This window comes from Somniosus microcephalus, chromosome 13 (genome assembly GCF_052327205.1).
Source record: "Somniosus microcephalus isolate GS21.2 chromosome 13, FLI_Smic_1.0, whole genome shotgun sequence".
In the NCBI taxonomy this organism is placed as follows: domain Eukaryota; kingdom Metazoa; phylum Chordata; class Chondrichthyes; order Squaliformes; family Somniosidae; genus Somniosus; species Somniosus microcephalus.
Window position 1 is genome coordinate 166,068,346 of NC_140999.1, and position 21,524 is coordinate 166,089,869.

A 21,524-nucleotide genomic window follows, 5' to 3' on the forward strand; every position below is an offset into this window, starting at 1 on the left:
ACACAATGCAGGGTTTTAAGTAGGATAAACACATCTTGGTAAGACATCTGCTGCTCTCACTGGAGCATCATATATTATACTTTGAGGACTGCACAAACCCTTGTGCATTACATAGAACGGAATTGTTTTCAACAAAAGTTACAGACGAGGAAGGCCATTCAGCCCATCTAAATTCATCCATCCAGAAAGATTCTAAAGTCTACCTATTGCAGCATCCAATTGTTTCTTAAATGATTCCAGGATTTTTGCCTTCACTACTCTATGTGGAGCGTGAGTCATAGAGTTATACAGCACAAAAAGAGGCCCTTCGGCCCATCGTGTCCGTGCCGACCATCAAGCCCTGTCTATTCTAATCCCATTTTCCAGCATTTGGTCCATAGCCTTCTATGCTATGACATTTCAAGTGCTCATCTAAATGCTTCTTGAATGTTGTGAGGGTTCCTGCTTCTACCACCCTTTCAGGCAGTGAGTTCCAGATTCCAACCACCCTCTGGGTGAAAAAGTTTTTCCTCAAATCCCCTCTAAACCTCCTGCCCCTTACCTTGAAACTATGCCCCCTGGTTATTGACCCCTCCACCAAGAGGAAAAGTTCCCCTCTATCTACCCTATCTATGCCCCTCATAATTTTGTACACCTCAATCAGGTCCCCCCTCAGCCTAAGGAAAACAACCCCAGCCTGTCCAGTCTCTCTTCATAGCTGAAGCACTCCATCCCAGGTAACATCCTGGTGAATCTCCTCTGCACCCTCTCCAATGCAATCACATCCTTCCTATAGTATGGCAACCAGAACTGCACACAGTATTCCAGCTGTGGCCTAACTAGCGTTTTGTACAGCTCCATCATAACCTCCCTGCTCTTATATTCTATGCCTTGGCTAATGGAGGCAAGTATCCCATATGCTTTTTTAACCACCTTATCTACCTGTCCTGCTGCCTTCAGCGATCTATGTACACGCACACCAAGGTCCCTCTGATCCTCTGTCCTTCCTAGAGAACTGGTTGGCAGACAGGAAGCAAAGAGTTGGAATAAACGGGTCCTTTTCCGAGTGGCAGGCAGTGACTAGTGGAGTACCGCAGGGATTGGGGCTAGGACCTCAGCTATTCACAATATATATTAATGATCTAGCCGAGGGAACTAGATGTGATATCTCCAAGTTTGCAGATGACACAAAGCTGGGTGGGCGTGTGTGCTGTGAGGAGGATGCAGTGAAACTCCAGTATGATTTTGACAGGTTGGGTGATTATACTGCATTTGCTATGCATCTGCCCAATGTGGATAAATGCGAGGTTATCCACTTCGGTGGCAAAAACAGGAAGACAGATTATTATCTGAACGGCAATAGATTGGGAAAAGGGGAAGTGCAATGAGACCTGGGTGTCCTTGTGCACCAGTCACTGAAGGTAAGCATGCAGGTGCAGCAGGCGGTTAAGAAGGCAAATGGTATGTTGGCCTTCATAGCGAGAGGATTTGAGTACAGGAGCAAGGATGTCTTGCTGCAGGTGTACAGGGCCTTGGCGAGACCACACCTCAAGTATTGTGTGCAGTTTTGGTCGCCTTATCTGAGGAAGGATGTTCTTGCCATGGAGAGAGTGCAGCGAAGATTCACCAGACTGATACCTGGGATGGCAGGAATGACATATGAGGAGAGATTGGGTCGATTAGACTTATATTCGCTAGAGTTTAGAAGAGAGGGGATCTCATTGAAACTTATAAAATTCTAACAGGACTAGACAGACTAGATGCAGGAAGGATGTTCTCGATGGCGGGGAGTCCAGAACCAGGGGTCACAGTCTTCACCCAGCGAGTGGTGAACCTGTGGAATTCTCTACCATAGAAGGCAGTTGAGGCCAATTCATTAAATATATTCAAGAAGAAATTAGATATATTTCTCAAGGCTAAAGGAATCAAGGGATATGGGGAGAAAGCAGGGACAGGGTACTGAATTTGGATGATCAGCCATGATCTCATTAAATGGCGGAACAGGCTCGAGGGGCCAAGTGGCCTGCTCCTATCTTCTATGTATCTAGGGTCCTACCATTCATTGTGTATTCCCTTGCCTTGTTAGTCCTCCTAAAATGCATCACCTTACACTTTTCAGGGTTAAATTCCATTTGCCACTGTTCTGCCCATCTGACCAACCTGTCTATATCGTCCTGTAGCCTGAGGCTTCCCTCCTCGCTATTTACCACTCCACCAGTTTTCATGTCATCTGTGAACTTACTGATCATATCTCCTACATTCATATCTAAATCATTAATGTACACTACAAACAGCAAAGGACCCAGCACCGATCCCTGCGGTACACCACTGGACACAGGCTTTCAGTCACAAAAACAACCTTCGACCATCACCCTCTGCCTCCTGCCACTAAGCCAATTTTGGATCCAATGTGCCAAATTGCCCTGGATCCCATGGGCTCTTACCTTTTTGACCAGTCTCCCATGCGGAACTTTGTCAAAAGCCTTACTGAATCCATGTAGACTACATCAACTGCACTACCCTCATCCACACACCTAGTCACCCCCTCGAAAAATTCAATCAAATTGGTTAGACATGATCTCCCCCTGACAAAGCCATGTTGACTATCCTTGATTAATCCTTGCTTCTCCAAGTGGAGACTAATTCTGTCCTTCAGAATTTTTTCCAATTTCCCTACCACTGATGTTAGGCTCACTGGCCTGTAATTCCCTGGTTTATCCCTACTACCCTTCTTGAATAATGGTACTACGTTAGCTGTTCTCCAGTCCTTTGGCACCTCCCCTGTGGCCAGAGAGTTTCTGAAAATTTGTGTCAGAGCCCCGGCAATCTCCTCCCTTGTCTCACACAGCAGCCTGGGATACACCTCGTCTGGGCCTGGGGATTTATCCACTTTTAAGCGCACTAAAACCGCTCGGCTTAGTGGTAGCATTCCCACATTTAAGTCAGAAGGTGAAAGGGTCGAGCCACATTTCAGACAGCCCCGGCAAGTGGAAGCTAGAATATAGTCACTAAATACTGCGTTGACATCTAGCAGGGTACTCGCATTCAGACAGAGTTACCACTGGCTCAGTAGTAGTATTCATGGCTGAGTCAGAAGGGTGGGTTTGGGCCCTACTCCAGACAGCATCGGCAAATAGAGCACCAGCTTTGAATACTGAGTTGACGTCCAGCGGGGGTACTTACATTCGATAGGTGTGAGTAGTTTCCCCCCTCCCCTACCCCAATCGTAAAGAGTAGAGAGGGCTCTTTAGCATTGGTTACACCCACCTAGGAGAAGGTACTAAGAACATAAGAAATAGGAGTAGGCCATACTCTCCCCATATCCCTTGATTCCCTTAGTGCCCAAGAATCTATTGATAACAGTTTTGGATATCTTCTTCTTCTTAGGCAGCCCCTCAGAACCGAGGATGACTTGCTTCCACATTAAAAATGAGTTTGCAGGTGACTGATGAGTCCAATGCGGGACCTAGTCTCTGTCACAGGTGGGGCAGACGGTGGTTGAAGGGACGGGTGGGTGGGGTGCTTGGGTTGATGTGCGCTCCTTCCGCTTGGCTTCCGCTTGCTCCTGGCGAAGAGACTCGAGGTGTTCGGCACCTTCCCGGAGGCTTCTCCTCCACTTTGTGCGGTCTTGGGCCAGGGATTCCCAGGTGTTGATGGGGATGTTACACCTTTTCAAGGAAGCTTTGAGGGTGTCCTTGAAGCGTTTCCTCTGCCCACCTGGGGCTCTCTTGCCGCGCTGGAGCTCCGAGTAGAGCGCTCGTTTTGGGAGTCTCGTATTGGGCATGCGGACAATGTGACCCATCCATCGGAGCTGATCGAAGCTTTGACCACGCTCAATGCTGGGGATGTTGGCCTGAGCAAGAACACTGACGTTGGTGCGCCTATCCTGCCAATGGATTTGCAGGATCTTGCGGAGGCAGCATTGGTGGTACCTCTCCAGTGCTTTGAGGTGCCCGCTGTACATGGTCCATGTCTCTGAGGCATACAGCAGGGCTGGTATCATTGGTGCTCTGTAGACCATAAGCTTAGTGCCGGGTTTGAAGTCCTGGTCTTCAAACACTCTCTTCCTCAGGCGACCGAAGGCTGCACTGGCACACTGAAGATGGTGTTGGACTTCGTCGTCGACGTCTGCCCTTGTTGACAGTAAGCTCCCGAGGTATGGAAAGTGATCCATGTTGTCTAAGGCCTTGTCGTGGATTTTGATAATCGGGGGGGGCAGGATTGTGTGGCAGGGGCAGGTTGGTAGAGGACCTTTGTCTTACGGATGTTTAGTGTAAGGCCTATGCTCTCGTATGCTTCGGTGAAGGTGTGGACGATGGTTTGGAGTTCGACATCCGAGTGAACGCAGACGCAAGCGTCATCTGCATACTGTAATTCGACGACAGAGGTTGGGATGACCTTGGATCTGGACTGGAGGTGACGGAGGTTGAACAGTTTCCCGTTTGTTCTGTAAATTAGCTCCACTCCAGTGGGGAGCTTACTGAGGGTGAGATGGAGCATTGCAGCAAGGAAGATCGAGAAGAGCGTTGGTGCGATGACACAGCCTTGTTTGACCCCGGTTCGTACGTGAATTGGATCTGTGATGAAACCGTTGGTCAGGATCACGGCTTGCATGTCGTCGTGAAGCAGGCGGAGGATGGTGACAAACTTTTGAGGGCAGCCGAATTTGAGGACACTCCATAATCCCTCACGGTTGACAGTGTCGAAGGCCTTTGTGAGATCAAAGGCGGCCATGTAGAACGGTTGGTGCTGTTCCCTGCATTTCTCTTGAAATTGACGTGCGGTGAAGATCATATCCACTGTGCCCTAGTGGGCAGAATCCACATTGCGACTCTGGGAGGAGCTCTTCGGCTACTGGGAGGAGGCGATTGAGGATTCTTGCGATGACTTTCCCTGTGGCAGACAGCAGGGAAACTCCTCTGTAATTACCGCAATCGGACTTGTCACCTTTCTTGAAGATGGTCACAATTACGGCGTCTCCGAGATCCCCTGGCATGCTCTCCTCCTTCCAGATAAGAGAAATTAGTTCATGAATTCATACCAGTAGTGCTTCTCCGCTATGCTTTGGTGCCTCGGCGGGGATTCCATCTGCTCTGGAGACCTTGTTCTTCAGTTGTCGGATGGCCTTTTCAACCTCATGCCGGGCTGGGGTTGTGCTGAGATGGTGGCGGGTATCATGCTATGGGATGGAGTTGAGGACACTCGCGTCGAAGACAGAGTCGCGGTTAAGGAGACCTCTTGGATATACTCAATGGCTGAGCATCCACAGCCCTCTGGGGTAGAGAATTCCAAAGATTCACAACCCTGTGAGTGAAGAAATTTTTCCTTATCTCAGTCCTAAATGGCCAACCTCTTATTCTTAAGACTATGACCCCTAGTTCTAGACACTCCAGCCAGGGGAAACAGCCTCTCCAGCATGTAGCCTATCAAACCATCTAAGATAAAACCATGAGGAAGGCAACAGAAAGCCATCTTAGCTATTCTTCCCCAGTAAGTGGCTCGAGAATCACATGCAGAATCTCGAGACTGGATGTCTATTTCACATGTTAATCACTTTGTGGATGAACTTACTGATATCAATCCTAAATTTACCTTTTACTAGTTTGAACCTATGGGGGAAATTTTGCCAGCCCATGGGAGGCAGGACTGCTGGGAAAATGGCAGAAACTGGGAGCAGGTACCAACCCCGCCTCCCTGCCATCTTCCCGGGAGACGGGTCCCCGCCTTACGCTGGGACCCGTCTCCTCGAGGCGGGAAGGGGATTACAGCCAATTAAGAGGATTATCACCATTTTAACCCACACAAGTGCGGGCTTCCCGATGGCTGTGAACCTTGCCAGGGTCAGCGGTGGCGAGAGGGGTCGAAAAGTGCACTGTAGAGGTGAGTGATGGGTGCAAGTGCGGAGAGGTAAGTGTAAAGTGTGATAAAAAGTTTACTTACCTTTGCTTCTTCCTGCAGGCTTCAACCCTTGGGGATCCAGAGGCTCCTCATCTCCACAGCAGAGATGACAGAATGGCTGCTGCAGTCTCCGATGCAACAGCCATCTGATTTCTGCTCAGGAAAGAGGTTGGTGAGTCTCGAGTAAAAGGACTCACCAAAGAACAGAGATTGTCAGTGTTCAAAGCTGTCAAACGATGACAATTCATCTGTCAAATGAATCACAGGGCGGGCTTAACAAGGTCAATCAAGGGAATATAGCATGGGTTGGCTGGACGTCATTGGGGACGGGGCTGAAACCTGACAACCAGCAGTCCCGCCCCCAACGCGTCCCCATTGATAACATCCAGCCTTATGTTCCTTTATCTTACTTCACAATTTACTTTAAAGTAATTATCTAGATTTGTGTTTTGCATTCCCTTAACGGTCTTATATACCTCTAGAAGATCACCTCTGGGATGCTCCTTTCCAGACTGAAAATCCGAAGTTTCTCTAGTCTTTCCTTGTAATTGAGACCTTTGAGATCATCCTTGTGGCTCTTCTCTGCATCGCATCCAGTGTTTCACTGTCTCCTTTGTGTCTCAGTGACCAAAACTGGATGCAGTAGTTAGAAAATAGCTGTCTATGAAATGTATTTTACTATTTTGGCTATGTCGATTGCTTCTTTGCATTGGTTGGACGTGTTTAGTATTAAATCTACGAGGACTCATAGGTCTCTTTCAGCTTCTTCCTTAGCTATTTCAACAGCATTCATGGAAGACATGTGTCACCTATTTTTCCTTCCTATGCTCAGTACTCTACACGTCTTTATTAAGTTCATCTGATACTGTTCTGCCCACTTACTTGTTTTGTCCATTTATTCTGTAATTTATGAGCTGCACTGATTCCACTGCCTCTCCTAGTTTGATATCTTCTATAAATTGGACCACTTTACATTGAGTTTGAGTCCAGGTCATTTATTTAAATTAGAAACAGTAGTTGTCCCAACATTGAGCTCTGGGAAACCCTACTCAATACTCCCCTGGTAGAGGTAGTCTCACTCCACTTCTCTTGAGTCATTTTGGGCTCAATCCACACTTCAAACTTAGCTTTAGTGGAAAGCAGTTTCAGTTCCATCGAAAAAGAAAATCGGATACGGTGTAAAATGGCAACCGATTCTCTACCAGCCTGTTTTGTGCTATTGGCGTTGACCAATTTCACCCTCTTTCATCCAAAATATAATAAAACTGTCAGCTTGGCTCAGTTGGTAGTGTTCTCACCTCTAAGTCAGATGGTTGTGTGTTCAAGCCCCATTCCAGGATCTGAGCACAGGCTGCTATTTCAGTGCAAGTGAGGGAGTGTTGTATTGCCTTAAATGTTGTCTTCTAGGTGAATATTAAACTGGCTGCCAGTGAGCGTAAAAGATCTTAAAGCACTATTTGAAGAGCAGGGCATTGTCTTAGCTAACCTTCAACTAAAATCAGACAAGCTGGTAATTCATCTCATTTGCTGTTCGAGGGCTCTTGCGGTTTGGAAATTGGCTACCGTGTTTACCTACACAGCAGCGATCACACTTCAAAAATTTATATAGCTATTGGATACGATGTGTCAGAGGACAGCAGGAAATTATGCTGAAAATTTCTCTCACAGGGGAGATTCTAATCTCAGCCCGACCATCAAAGAGACGCGTTGAACAGAGGCAAGCTGCTTCTTCACAGGGAGGAAAAGGCGGCAAATCAGCTTCATACAAAATGTTCCACTGGCAGAGGGTTTAAAGCAACCCTATATCATTTACACTCTCAGCTCACAAATAGTGTGTGGTGTGGGAAGACCTAAACAGAAATGTAATTTTTACAAAGCAGAAAAGGAATTACTTTATATATGTACTAGACACAGCATCATTTTATTTACATAATAAACTATGCAACTGGTAGGAACAATAGGAGGTTCTCTGGACACCACCTAGAAGTTTCAACAGATAGTGACTCAGAAAGTGTTTTTTTAACTTCAATGTACAAGTGCACTTTCTGGACAAGTAGAAAAGGAATTTTGTTTAAATAATTGATGAATAAAGATGCAGCAAATTAACTGAAACATTCAAGGCTAGTCTTGGCTTGTTCCATTTCATGCAAGAAGTTATAGAATTGTGGCAGCGTCAACTCTAAACAAAGACAAAAAAAGTATATTAGTGAATATTGTGAACCAATTTAAGTAATAAAAAGCACTGAGAATTCAATGAATATGAATGTACTAACCCATGTAAATATTTTCACTTTTGTTCCCCTTCTTTATAACCAACTTTAACTGAAATAACAAAAATTTGTTAGAAACAAGACTGCGAGTTATACACAATGAAGCCAGTGAAAATGCTGAGCAACTCTAGTTCAATTCATAGTTGAGCACGTTCCCATGGCGAATAAGAGAGTAAGCTAATTGATGGACGTTTATGAGATCGTAAATCGCAAGATGAAGAAGCTCAACTAGTATGCAGTGGTGATCTGAAACCAAAATTTATTTATGGCATTAAAATTGTTCTCTGGTGTCTGCAATTTAAGCTGCATTTATTGTGCTTTGATTTGTTTTCGCTAATGTTTAAAAATATTTTTTGTCTTCTTCCAAGTCCCTCCATGATATGCAGCGTACCCAACAAGCAATAGAGAGCAAGAGATCTGCTTCCAGCTCTCTGCCAAACCTCAAGTGGCTTACAGGAGAGACTAGAGAGCAATCCTGAGCGCTATCATCCAATTTTCTGTTCCTACAGAGAGAAGCACCTTGCCAGTGCTGTTCCTAATGTCTAGGTTCCTAATGAGGCTGATGTCTCACCATGCTGTGAATTGTACCCTACCACGTTAGAACTCCCTTTGATATGTTGTTTGTGTTTTTGGTGGCTGTTTATTTTCTACCCCAATTGGGCTTCCCATGCCATGCACCATCCTCTTATGTGAATGTGATTATTTTCACTGAATAATCTGCTGTTGATTTCTGGATTTACAAAGGTTTCTTCGTACATATCAAAATTAGCAAAACTAAATCTTATGATAGCTTTTCTCATCTATAACAATCCATTTTCTCATCTATAACAATCCAGAGTGAAATAATGGGGGTATCCCTCTGACCTTGCAAACTACCAGCCCCCATCGCCAACCTCCCTTTCCTCGCCAAAATCCTCGAATGTGCTGTCGCCTCCCAAATCTGTAGGTTTGAATCTCTCCAATCAGGTTTCTGCCCCTGACACAGCACCGAAACGGTTCTTATCAAGGTCACAAATGACATTACATGTGACTGTGACCATGGTAAACTATCCCTCCTCGTCCTCTTGACCTGTCTGCAGCCTTTGCCATGGTTGACCACATCATCCTCCTCCAATGCCTCTCCTCCGTCATGCAGCTGGATGGGATGGCACTCACCTGGTTCCATTCTCATCTATCCAATCATAGCCAGAGAATCACCTGCAATGGCTTCTCTTCCCGCTCCTGTACTGTTACCTCTGGTGTCCCCCAAGGACCTGTCCTTGGTCCCGTCCTATTTCTGATCTACATGCTGGCCCTCGGTGACATCTTCCGCAAACAAGTCAGGTTCCACATGTACGCTGACGACACCCAGCACTACCTCACCACCACTTTCTCGTCCCCGCCACGATCTCTAAATTGTCACACTGCTTGTCCAACATCCAGTACTGGATGAGCAGAAAATTTCCTCCAACTAAATATTGGGAAGATCAAAACAATTTTCTTCGGTCCCTCTCCACACACTCCATTCCTAGCCACCGACTCCATCCCTTTCCCTGGCAACTGTCTAAGGCTGAACCAGACTGTTCATAACCTTCATGTCGTACTTGACCCCGAGATGAGCTTCCGACCACATATCCATGCTGTCACTAAGACCACCTATTTCCACCTCCATAACATTGCCCAACTCCGCCCCGCCTCAGCTCATCTGCTGCTGAACCCCAAATCCATGCCTTTGTTACCTCTACACTTGACTATTCCGACGCACTTCTGGACAGCCTCCCATCTTCTACCCTCCATAAACTGAAGGTCACGCAAAACTCTGCTGCCCTTATCCTAACACGTACCAAGTCTCGTTCACCCATATTCCCGGTGCTCGCTGACCGACATTGGCTCCCAGCTGAGCAACACCTCGATTTAAAAATTCTGATCCTTGTTATTAACTCATTCCATGGCCTCAGCCCTTCCTTTCCAACTTCACAACACTTCCCCTCTCCCCACCCTCCCTCCCTCCCCCACAACCCCCCTCCCTTCCCTCCCCCCCCTCACCCTCCCCCCCAACCCCCCTCCCCTTCCCTCCCCCCAACCCCCACCTTCCCTCCCCCCCACCCCCCTTCCCACCCTCCACCCCCCTCCTCCCACCCCCAACCCCCCTCCATCCCTCCCTCCCCCCAACCCCCCTCCCTTCCCTCCCCTCCCCCCTCCTCCTCTCTCCCCCTCTCTCCCTCCCCTCCCCTCCCACCCCCCACCCCCTCCCTTCCCTCCCCTCCCCCTCCTCCTCCTCCCCCTCTCTCCCCCCCTCCCTCCCCCCATCTCCCCCCTCCCCCCCTCTCTCCCCCCTCCCCCCCTCTCTCTCCCCCCTCCCCCCCTCTCTCTCGCCCCCTCTCCTCTCCCCCCCTCCCTCTCTCCCCCCTCCCCTCCCTCTCCTCCCCCTCTCCCTCCTCCCCTCCTCTCCCCCCCTCTCTCCTCCCTCTCCTCCCCCCCTCCCTCTCCCTCCCTCTCCCCCTCCCCCCTCCCTCTCCCTCCCTCTCCCCCTCCCCCCCTCCCTCTCCCCCCCCTCTCCCTCCCCCCCTCTCTCTCCCCCTCTCCCCCCCCCTCTCTCCCCCCCCCCTCTCTCCCTCCCTCTCTCCCTCCCTCTCTCCCTCCCCCCCCTCCCTCTCTCCCCCCCTCTCTCCCCCCCTCCCTCTCTCCTCCCCCCCCCCTCTCTCTCCCCCCCTCCCTCTCCCCCCCTCTCTCCTCCCCCCCTCTCCCCCTCCCTCTCCCCCCCTCCCTCTCTCTCTCTCCCCCCCTCTCTCTCTCTCCCCCCCTCCCTCTCCCCCCCTCCCTCTCCCCCCCCTCTCCCCCCCCCTCCCTCTCTCCCCCCCTCCCTCTCTCTCCCCCCCCCTCTCTCTCCCCCCTCCCTCTCTCCCTCCCCCCCCCCTCTCTCCCTCCCCCCTCCCTCTCTCCCTCCCCCCCCCTCCCTCTCTCCCTCCCCCCCCTCCCTCTCTCTCTCCCTCCCCCCCCTCCCTCTCTCCTCCCCCCCCCCCCCTCCCTCTCTCCCTCCCCCCCCCCCCTCCCTCCCTCTCTCCCTCCCCCCCCCCTCCCCCGAGATATCTGTGCTCCTCCATTCTGGCCTCTTGCACATCCCCGATTTTAATCGATCCACCGCTGGTGGCCATGCCTTTAGCTGCCAAGGAGCAGCCAAGGACAGATCCTTTGGGAACACCAGAGGTAATGTCGCAGGAGCGAGAAGAGAAACCATTGCAAGTGATTCTCTGGCTACGACTGGATAGATAAGAATGGAACTAGGCGAATGCAGTCCCACCCAGCTGGATGACGGTAAAGAAAGTGATGCTGAAGCATCCTCCTCCAGCTATGTTATCTAAAGCCAACCGCAGCAGTATGGTGACAAAGGTTATGGTATTCATTTTGTTTGGACACCGCAAGGTAAATTATGACTCACAAAGTCAACTTTAAAAAATAAAGACAGGCTGCCTAGACTTGCTTAAAATAAATGTTCCTCTTCCACATGGTTGAATAGGAATGATAAAAGGATAAAGGATGGTAAGTACTCAGAACTTGATATTAACTTGATATTTAAGAACAAGACTGAAAGGGGTGGGGGGGTCCTTTTATTTAATATAGAATGTACATTATGTCAATACAAGATTATCCACTAATGTACAAATGACAAAAGGATTACCTGTAAAAATATGCTGCCAACTTTTTGTAGCTCACTGCTCCCTGCAGTTACTGCAAACACCAAAGAGAATGTGGATGAAGCAACACTTTTCTTGTTTCACTTCTATGTTCCTGCCTTAATGGCAATAATAAATTTGTTTCTGTAATTAATTCTTCAGAATACACACTTTTCAATGAGCATAAACACAGCAGTATAAATGGGGCCATGGAATGATTGCAGAATCCTCAACCCATTCATCTTCCTTTTCTTAACAAGTACTAGCATCAAGAGGTAATCAAAGCAGAATGCCACCATATTTACAGTAAAATCAAAGCCACCCCACACCTTTCTGTCACAGAATACTAGGGAGGTCTATTTCTTAAATGGAGCAGAGTGAACAAAGGATAAGTTGAATCCAGAATTTATCCAACACAAGAGGCATACATTTCATATTAAACAGCTTAACATCATACCTTATTGTATGCATCAAAAGTGCTTTAATTATTGGGGAGCAAAATTGGGGAGCAGTATGAAGGGGCTGCTGCACTTACCAATATTGGAACAATGGTTAATATTGCTGTAGTCTTTCTGGTGTGCATGTCAAGCAGGAAAGATAAGGCAGTCGGTATATAATATGGTTAAGTTTGGGGACTTTGGCTTATTGTATTGTGAACTGGCAGCCTTTTGTGCAGAAAGAAGTCTAGTGAGGTGTGATGCTAAGAACAATAACCATTTGGCATCACATGAAGACAAGTGCAAGGGAGATTTAATGTGGTGTAATGTTATTTTGTACAGCAATGAGGGATTATTGTTTAGTACTAGCTGCAGTGTTTCACTGCTGAAGATATTTAGGTTTTATACAAAGTCCTGAGCAACTGCATTTAGCAGTCCGAATAATTTTGATATTAAGTTGAATATTTCTACTCTACCTGCGCAAATGAAGGGTCTCATCTACATGGGTGTCCCTCAGCAACATCATCTGCAGTCATGGGGTCAGTTTCCACATTTCTGCTGATGACAGCCACATTTACTCTTGACCCGATGATAAAATCCATGCCATCAGACTGCCTGTCTGACATCAAGTCATGGATGGGTCAAAATTTCCTTCAGCTGAACATTGGGAAGATTGATGCCATTATTTTTGGCCCCTTCCATAAATATGCTCCCTGACTACATCCTCCGCCTGCCCACTCACTCAGATTGAATCAGAATGAGGAAAATCTATTGCTAAGTGCCCTGCTCAACCTAAACCTGAGCTTCAAATCCCATCACCAAGACAGCTTACTTCCACCTCTGCACCAGCGTTGCAGTTATAGTATAAATGCAGTGCAAACCGTGAGTCAGGTCTCAATTTGACATCAGAGTAAGATTCCCTGAAGGCAGAAAGCATCATTCCACTTTACCCTGAAGTCAAGTTGGGTCCGATTTCTGATTTAAACTGCAAGTATGAAGTGATATACCAGTAGTTTAAGTGCACATTAGGTATATAGCTAAGTGCATCTCTTCAATAATGACATTATGGAGTTTCATGCAGTAGTAAATGTGTTTGTATAAGATTTCCATGTGCAATATTTCAATGCAAGCTAAAATAAATGGGTTAAACTGACTGCATTAATATACCACACAAAGAAATTTTACACGAATCCGTTAATTGGTGGGCTACCAGAGGAAATTATATCCCAACACATTTCAGTTAACAGTGCAACATGTCACGTAGTTTAGTGATGTGTGTATTTTTAAAAAAATCAGTTATACACCAAAAAGTCCACTATGTCCAAAATGAAGTTGAAAATTACCTCCAAATTTCCACTCCATATCTACCAACTGATTAACAGTCATTGTTTGTCCTACTGCCAGCCTTGACAGCACTGCAGAATGCAATTTCCACTGAAAATACAACACACAATTAAACAATGCTCATATAGACTATTGTTCACCATATCCCTTTCTCCTTATTGTAAAGTGCTCTGGGATATCCTTCTGCACATGAAGAGCACCAGATAAATGCAAGTTGTAGTTGTAGCATTTGTGTTAAATAGAACTGCTTTTTTTGGTACATTGGTGGTTAAATTGGTACTTTTATTTTATATTTCAAAGTTAGTTTAATACCGTTAAAATTTTAGCTGATAAATGATGAAATAATGCAGACCTGAAATGTAATGTTTAGTTTAAACAATTTTTTTGCTTAAGGCCACACACATGCTCCAAGATATTGCACCATGGAGTGAACATAAGAAATAGGAACAGGATTGAAATAAAGAATAGATTTGCCTTTCTAATCTAGGCTTTGTGGTAAACCACTGTTTGTATTCCACTGTGTACATGCTTGGACATGCCTCGGCTGACTCCTCCCACAAGTCCTAGTATAAAGGTGACTGCTCCCCAGCCCTTTGTATTTCTGGACCGGTCGACCACTCGAGGCAGACCTTCATTCTTTTGTTAATAAAAGCCTTTAGTTACTCTCTTAACTCTCAGTCTTTTATGAGCAATTGATAGCGCATCAATTTTATTAACAAAATTTTTATAATGGAGAAGATCCTCACACCAGCATGCCTGGACTTAGATCATCGGGAGGCGGACTCATCCACCAAGTTTACTCACTGGCTTAAGTGTTTCGAAAAATTCCTGACCGCCTCCGCAGCAATCAAATCGGACGAGGACAAACTGGATGTCCTGACCTCCAAAGTGAACCACCGAGTGTACTCGGTCATCCAAGACGCGACCTCGTACGCGGACGCTATCAAGCTCCTCAAGGACCAGTACACGCGCCCAGTGAACGAAGTGTACGCCAGGCACCTTCTGGGGAGTCGTAAACAACAACCTGGGGAATCGACCGTGGAATACCTTCAGGCACTGTCTGTGCTTGGCCGGGCCTGTGGTTGTAAGGATGTAAAGGCCGCCGTGTACACAGAGGAACTTATCCGGGACGCTTTTGTAGCGGGCCACAGATCCAATTACACCCGACAGCGACTGTTGGAGCAGAGTGACCTCGATCTCAACAAGGCCTCTGAACTCGCACTATCATTGGATGCAGCCTACCGGGGCATGGATGCCTACTCCTCTGCACCGTGGACGCCGCGGGGAATGACAGCCTGGGACACGGTAGGACCGCCTCATAGCGCCGTGCCACCCCCCAGCAATGGCCCAACTACCGCAGCAGTGTCCCAAGGCCAGAAATGCTACTTCTGTGGCCAGGCAAAACACCCCAGAGCGCGCTGCCCGGCGAAAAACGCAATCTGCTCGGGCTGCGGGAAGAAGGGACACTACGCTAGCGTCTGCAGGGCCAAAGCCACCCCAAACCCCAGCAGCGCCGCGTGTGGGCCATGCGGGCCGCCATCTTGGGCCTCCCCGGCCATGTGCGAACCACCGGTACAGCAGCCATTTTGAACGCCTCCAGCCACATGGGGATCATGGACGCCGCCATCTTGGACGACAGCCAGAACGCAGCAGGCCCCCAACACCGCCTCATCTGATACCCGCAGCGACACACCGACCCCTACGCTGGCATCCGTTACACTGGACCAAGCGAGACCGCACCAGCTGGCCAGTTCCACAATGGACATTAAGGTAAATGGTCACGATACAATCTGCCTTTTTGACTCTGGGAGCACGGAGAGCTTCATCCACCCCGATACGGTGCGGCGTTGCTCTCTCCCAGTCCTGCCTGCGCACCAGCGGATTTCTATGGCCTCCGAGTCCCAGTCGGCGGACATCGACGGCTACTGCGTGGTGACACTCGTAGTAGACGGGACCGTGTACGATCATTTTAAACTTCTGGTCCTGCCCAACCTCTGCGCTGCCGTCCTGCTGGGGTTAGATTTTCAGTGCCACCTTAAAAGTGTTACGATGGCGTACGGTGGACCCCTACCCCCACTCACAGTCCGCAGCCAGCAGCTTCCAAATTGCCCGCCGCGCACCAGGTGCAACCTCTCCACACTCAGAGTCACCCCCCCACCACTGTTTGCTAACCTCACCCCCGACTGTAAGCCCATCGCCACAAAGAGCAGGCGATACAGTGCCGGGGACAGGGTTTTCATTAAAACCGAAGTGGAGCGGCACCTGAAGGAAGGGATTATTGAGGGCAGCACCAGCCCCTGGCGAGCCCAGGTTGTGGTCGTTAAGACCGGCGAGAAGCAGCGCCTGGTCATCGACTACAGCCAGACAATAAATCGCTACACCCTGCTGGACGCCTACCCACTCCCCCGCATAGCTGATATGGTCAACCAGATCGCGCAGTACCGCGTCTTCTCGACCATTGACCTGAAATCAGCGTACCACCAGCTCCCTATCCGCCCTGAGGACCGCCAGTATACTGCCTTTGAGGCAAACGGCCGCCTCTATCACTTCCTTAGGGTTCCCTTTGGCGTCACCAACGGGGTCTCCGTCTTCCAAAGGGAGATGGACCGGATGGTAGATCAAAATGCATTGCAGGCCACTTTCCCATATCTGGACAATGTGACCATCTGCGGCCGTGACTTGCAGGACCATGACGCAAACCTCAAAAAATTCCTCCGCAGCGCCCAACTCCTGAACCTGACATATAACAAGGAGAAGTGCATATTCCGCACAAACCGCCTCGCCATCCTTGGCTGTGTTGTGGAACACGGAGTCATTGGCCCCGACCCCGACCGGATGTGTCCCCTTATGGAACTCCCACTGCCTCAAGGCCCTGAAGAGGTGCCTAGGGTTTTTCTCCTATTACGCCCAGTGGGTCCCCTACTATGCGGACAAGGCCTGTCCACTGATCAAGTCCACCTCTTTTCCCTTGACGGCAGAGGCCCGCTTAGCCTTTCACCGTATCAAGGAGGACATTGCCAAAGCCACCATGCACGCAGTGGACGAATCCATCCCCTTCCAGGTGGAAAGCGACGCGTCCGACTTTGCCCTGGCCGCTACCCTCAATCAGGCGGGGAGACCCGTGGCCTTCTTTTCATGAACCCTCCAAGGCCCAGAGACCAGACACTCTGCTGTTGAGAAGGAGGCCCAGGCGATTGTGGAGGCTGTGCGTCATTGGAGGCACTACCTGGTCGGAAAACGATTTACCCTGCTCACTGACCAGCGTTCAGTTGCTTTCATGTTTAACAACAAGCAGAGGGGCAAAATCAAAAATGACAAGATCTTGAGGTGGAGAATCGAACTTTCCACCTACAATTACGAGATCTTGTACCGGCCCGGGAAGCTCAATGAACCCCCGGATGCGCTATCGCGTGGCACCTGCGCCAGCGCGCAGATCGATAGACTGCGGGCCCTCCACAACGACCTCTGCCACCCGGGGGTCACCAGGTTCTTCCACTTCATCAAGGCCCGCAACCTGCCTTACTCTACTGAGGAGGTCAGGACCATGACCAGGAACTGCCAAGTCTGCGCTGAGTGCAAACCGCACTTTTATAGACCAGACAGGGCCCACCTGATAAAAGCCACTCGCCCCTTCGAGCGCCTGAGTGTTGATTTTAAAGGGCCTCTCCCCTCCTCCGACCGCAATGTGTACTTCCTCAATATTATTGATGAGTACTCCCTGTGGTAAACCACTGTTATAGTTATCACTGTATATTGTTCTCACTGTTCTCACTGTCACATCACTACACGAGGTCGCCTCTTGTCGCACTGTTATACCTGGGCTGACCACCTCCGACTCCGCCCATTACCTGCCCAGGTATAAAGGTAGCTGACTGGCTAGTATTCCTCCCTGTTGGATCGGATCACCCACGAGGGTGGGCTCTGTTATTTAGCCAATAAAAACCTTCAGTTACGTTCTTAACTCGTCGCCTTTTATTGGACTAATTGATAGGCATATCAATTTTATTGGCTAAATTTTAAAGATGTCTGATAATGAACAGCAACAGCAAGGAGCTCACCCAGCAGCACAGCAACAGCAGCCTCCAGACAACGGGCCACACCAGCCGGCTTGGCTGCAAGCCTTGAAACCACCATACCTGGATCTAAACCCACAGGCACCAAACGCAGCCCTCAACTTCAAACACTGGCTGGACTGCTTCGAATCCTACCTGGAAGAATCCGGCGCCCCGCAGAGATCCAAACTAAGACTTCTGAACGCCCAAGCGAGCCCGAGAGTATACGCACTCATACAGGACACGACTACGTACGAGGCCGCTATCAACCTACTGAAACAGCAGTACCGCAGCCCGGTAAATTACATGTACACCAGGCACCTCCTAAGATCCCGCCCGCAACAGCCAGGAGAGTCTGTAGCTGAATTTTTACGGGCGCTAAGAGCACTCGGCAGGAACTGTGACTTTAAAGCGGTGACGGCTGTTGAAAATACGGAAGATAATATCCGCGATGCCTTTGTGAAAGGCCTACGGTCCGACTACTCACGGCAAAGACTGCTTGAAGCTAAAGACCTCGACCTGGACAAAGCTGAAGCCCTCGCTCTCTCCCTGGAGGTGGCCCATCAGGACCAGGAGGCGTTTTCCAGGTACTGCTCGCGACCCTGGGACTCGGGCCCGACCCCTACCGCAATACCCTTCGCAGCGCCGCCCCCGGGACCTACCTCAGCGTCGGCGTCCCGGACCCGACCGGGCCCGCCACCCCCGGTACCGGCTCCGACATCGGGCACCCGCGATCGGGCCGCCGGCTGCTTCTTTTGCGGCCAGGAGAAGCACCCGAGGTCGCGCTGCCCAGCCAGGAACTCTACCTGCACAACCTGCAGGAAGAAAGGCCATTTCTCTAAGGCCTGCAGGAGCGGATCTTCAGAGGCCAGCAGTGCCTCATGCGAACTGTGGGGGCGGCCATCTTCTTTCACGGCAACTGAGGCCAGTATCCCCACACGTGAGTCATGGGGGCGGCCATCTTTGATCAAGGCAACCGACCCCAATAGTGCCTCATGTGAGTTATGGGGGCAGCCATCTTCTCCGCCATTTTGTCCTACCTCGTGGGAGACGCCATTTTACACACCACGCCCGACTGCCACCGGGCCCCCGGACCCGACGACCGCCTCGCCCGCAGACGACAACGACTCGCTTACCTACACGCTAGCCTCCGTCACTCTGGATCAAGCCCGCCCACACCACCTGTCCAAGTCGATGATGGACATCAAAGTAAACGGCCACGCCACGACCTGCCTGTTCGACAGCGGAAGCACGGAGAGCTTCATCCACCCAGACACGGTGAGCCACTACTCCCTCCCTGTCCTGCCAACGCGCAACCGAATCTCGATGGCATCGAGGTCCCACGCCACGGACATTAGCGGCTACTGTGCTGTGACCTTGTCGGTTAAGGGTACAGAGTATAAAAACTTTAAACTCCTCGTCCTCCCCCAGCTCTGCGCTGCCGTCCTACTAGGGCTGGACTTCCAATCCCACCTCCAAAGTGTAACCCTAGCATACGGTGGACCCCTCCCCCCACTCACAGTCGACAACCAGCGAAGGTTAAACCGCCCACCGCGTAACACCTGCAGCCTATCCACCCTCAAGGTGCCGCCACCTTCCCTGTTCGCTAACCTCACCCCCGACTGCAAACCCGTCGCTACCAAGAGCAGGCGGTACAGCGCTGGGGACAGAGCTTTCATTAGCTCTGAGGTGCAGCGTCTCCTGAAGGAGGGCATCATCGAGGGGAGCAACAGCCCCTGGCGTGCCCAGGTCGTGGTCGTTAAGACCGGCGATAAAAATCGCCTGGTCATCGACTACAGCCAGACCATAAACAGATACACCCAGCTGGACGCATACCCCCTTCCCCGCATATCTGACATGGTCAATCAGATTGCACAATACCGCGTATTCTCGACCATCGACCTTAAGTCGGCCTACCACCAACTCCCTATCCACCCCGAGGACCGCCAGTACACCGCCTTCGAGGCGAATGGGCGCCTATACCACTTCCTTAGGGTCCCCTTCGGTGTCACCAACGGGGTCTCGGTCTTCCAAAGGGAGATGGACCGGATGGTTGACCAGAACGGACTGCAGGCCACATTCCCCTACCTAGATAACGTCACCATCTGCGGCCGCGACCGGCAGGACCACGACGTGAATCTGGAGAAATTCCTCCGTACGGCCCAACGGCTGAACCTCACCTACAATAAGGAGAAATGCGTGTTTAACACAGCGCGCCTTGCCATCCTTGGCTGTGTAGTAGAGAACGGAGTCATCGGCCCCGACCCCGAAAGAATGCGCCCCCTCATGGAGCTACCCCTCCCCCACTGTCCAAAAGCACTTAGGAGAACCCTGGGGCTTTTCGCCTACTATGCCCAATGGGTACCCAATTATGCGGACAAAGCCAGACCCCTCCTGAAAACCACATCCTTCCCCCTCACGGAAGAGGCGTGCGCGGCCTTCTCCCTCATTAAGGGAGACATAGCCAAGGCCACAATGCACGCAGTGGATGAGTCAATCCCCTTCCAAGTGGAGAGCGATGCATCCGACTTCGCCCTAGCCGCTACCCTTAACCAGGAGGGTAGGCCGGTAGCCTTCTTCTCAAGGACCCTACAGGGCCCCGAGACCCGACACTCGTCGGTCGAGAAGGAAGCCCAGGCAATTGTGGAGGCAGTACGGCGCTGGAGGCACTACTTGGCAGGCAAACGATTTACCCTCCTCACCGACCAACGCTCGGTTGCCTTCATGTTTAATAACAAGCTGAGGGGCAAGATCAAGAACGACAAAATCTTGAGGTGGAGAATCGAGCTTTCCACCTATGATTATGAGATCTTGTACCGGCCCGGTAAACTGAACGACCCCCCTGATGCTCTTTCACGCATTACATGCGCCAGCGCGCAAAGTGATAGACTTCAGACCCTCCACAATGACCTCTGCCACCCCGGAGTCACCAGACTCTACCATTTCATTAAGGCCCGCAACCTGCCATACTCCATCGAGGAGGTCAGGACCATGACCAGGAACTGCCAGATCTGTGCTGAGTGCAAACCGCACTTCTATAAGCCGGACAGAGCAAGCCTGATCAAGGCCACCCGCCCCTTCGAGCGTCTGAGCATCGACTTCAAGGGGCCCCTACCGTCATCCGACCGTAATGTGTACTTCCTCAACATCGTTGATGAGTACTCCCGTTTCCCCTTTGCCTTCCCCTGCCCAGACATGACCAGTAACACGGTCATTAAATGCCTGAACAAACTCTTCGCCTTGTTCGGGTTCCCGAACTATATACATAGTGACCGGGGCGCCTCCTTCATGAGCGAGGAACTCCGTCAGTTCCTATTGGAGAGGGGTATTGCAGCAAGCAGGACCACCAGCTACAACCCCCGAGGGAACGGCCAGGTGGAAAGAGAGAACGCGACGGTATGGAAGGCCACCCTCTTAGCCTTAAAGTCTAAGGGCCTCCCAACCTCCCGCTGGCAAGAGGTCCTCCCGATTGCGCTGCACTCCATCCGGTCACTACTTTGCACTGCCATTAACACCACCCCCCATGCCCGAATGTTTGTCTTCCCCAGGAAGTCGACTACGGGAACCACCCTACCAACCTGGCTGACCTCTCCGGGACCCGTCTTGCTGCGAAAGCACGTGAGGGCCCATAAAACGGACCCCCTGGTCGAGAAGGTGAACCTCCTGCACGCCAACCCCCAGTACGCCTATGTGGCTTACCCAGACGGACGGGAGGACACTGTCTCCTTACGAGACCTCGCACCCTCACCCCCCCCTCCCAACCCCCCGAGTCCAGCCGAGGTAGACGGCATGCCGGAACCCCACGAGCCTTTGCCGACTACGCAGACACCAGCTTTAACACCGGATAATGTAACACCGCCGCTGCGACGATCGGAGAGGCTAACGAAGCCT

The 21,524-nt window shown here is 50.4% G+C and overlaps 1 protein-coding gene across 2 annotated transcripts in view; it reads right to left on the reverse strand.

The window, feature by feature from the left end:
- Window positions 1–7,779: 7,779 nt before the first annotated feature.
- Window positions 7,780–21,524, reverse strand: part of commd7 (COMM domain containing 7) — a 31,082-nt gene continuing 17,337 nt past the window's right edge. The window contains exons 6-9 of one of the 2 annotated variants that reach the window (XM_086005534.1): window positions 13,581–13,671; window positions 11,806–11,855; window positions 8,151–8,199; window positions 7,780–8,056 (exon numbers count right to left, since the gene is read on the reverse strand). In XM_086005534.1, coding sequence (XP_085861660.1) covers window positions 7,980–8,056; window positions 8,151–8,199; window positions 11,806–11,855; window positions 13,581–13,671 — 267 coding nt within the window. In that variant the 3' untranslated portion in view covers window positions 7,780–7,979. Of the gene's footprint in view, window positions 8,057–8,150; window positions 8,200–11,805; window positions 11,920–13,580; window positions 13,672–21,524 lie in introns of both variants that reach the window. The other variant, XR_015080645.1, reaches the window with a different exon arrangement.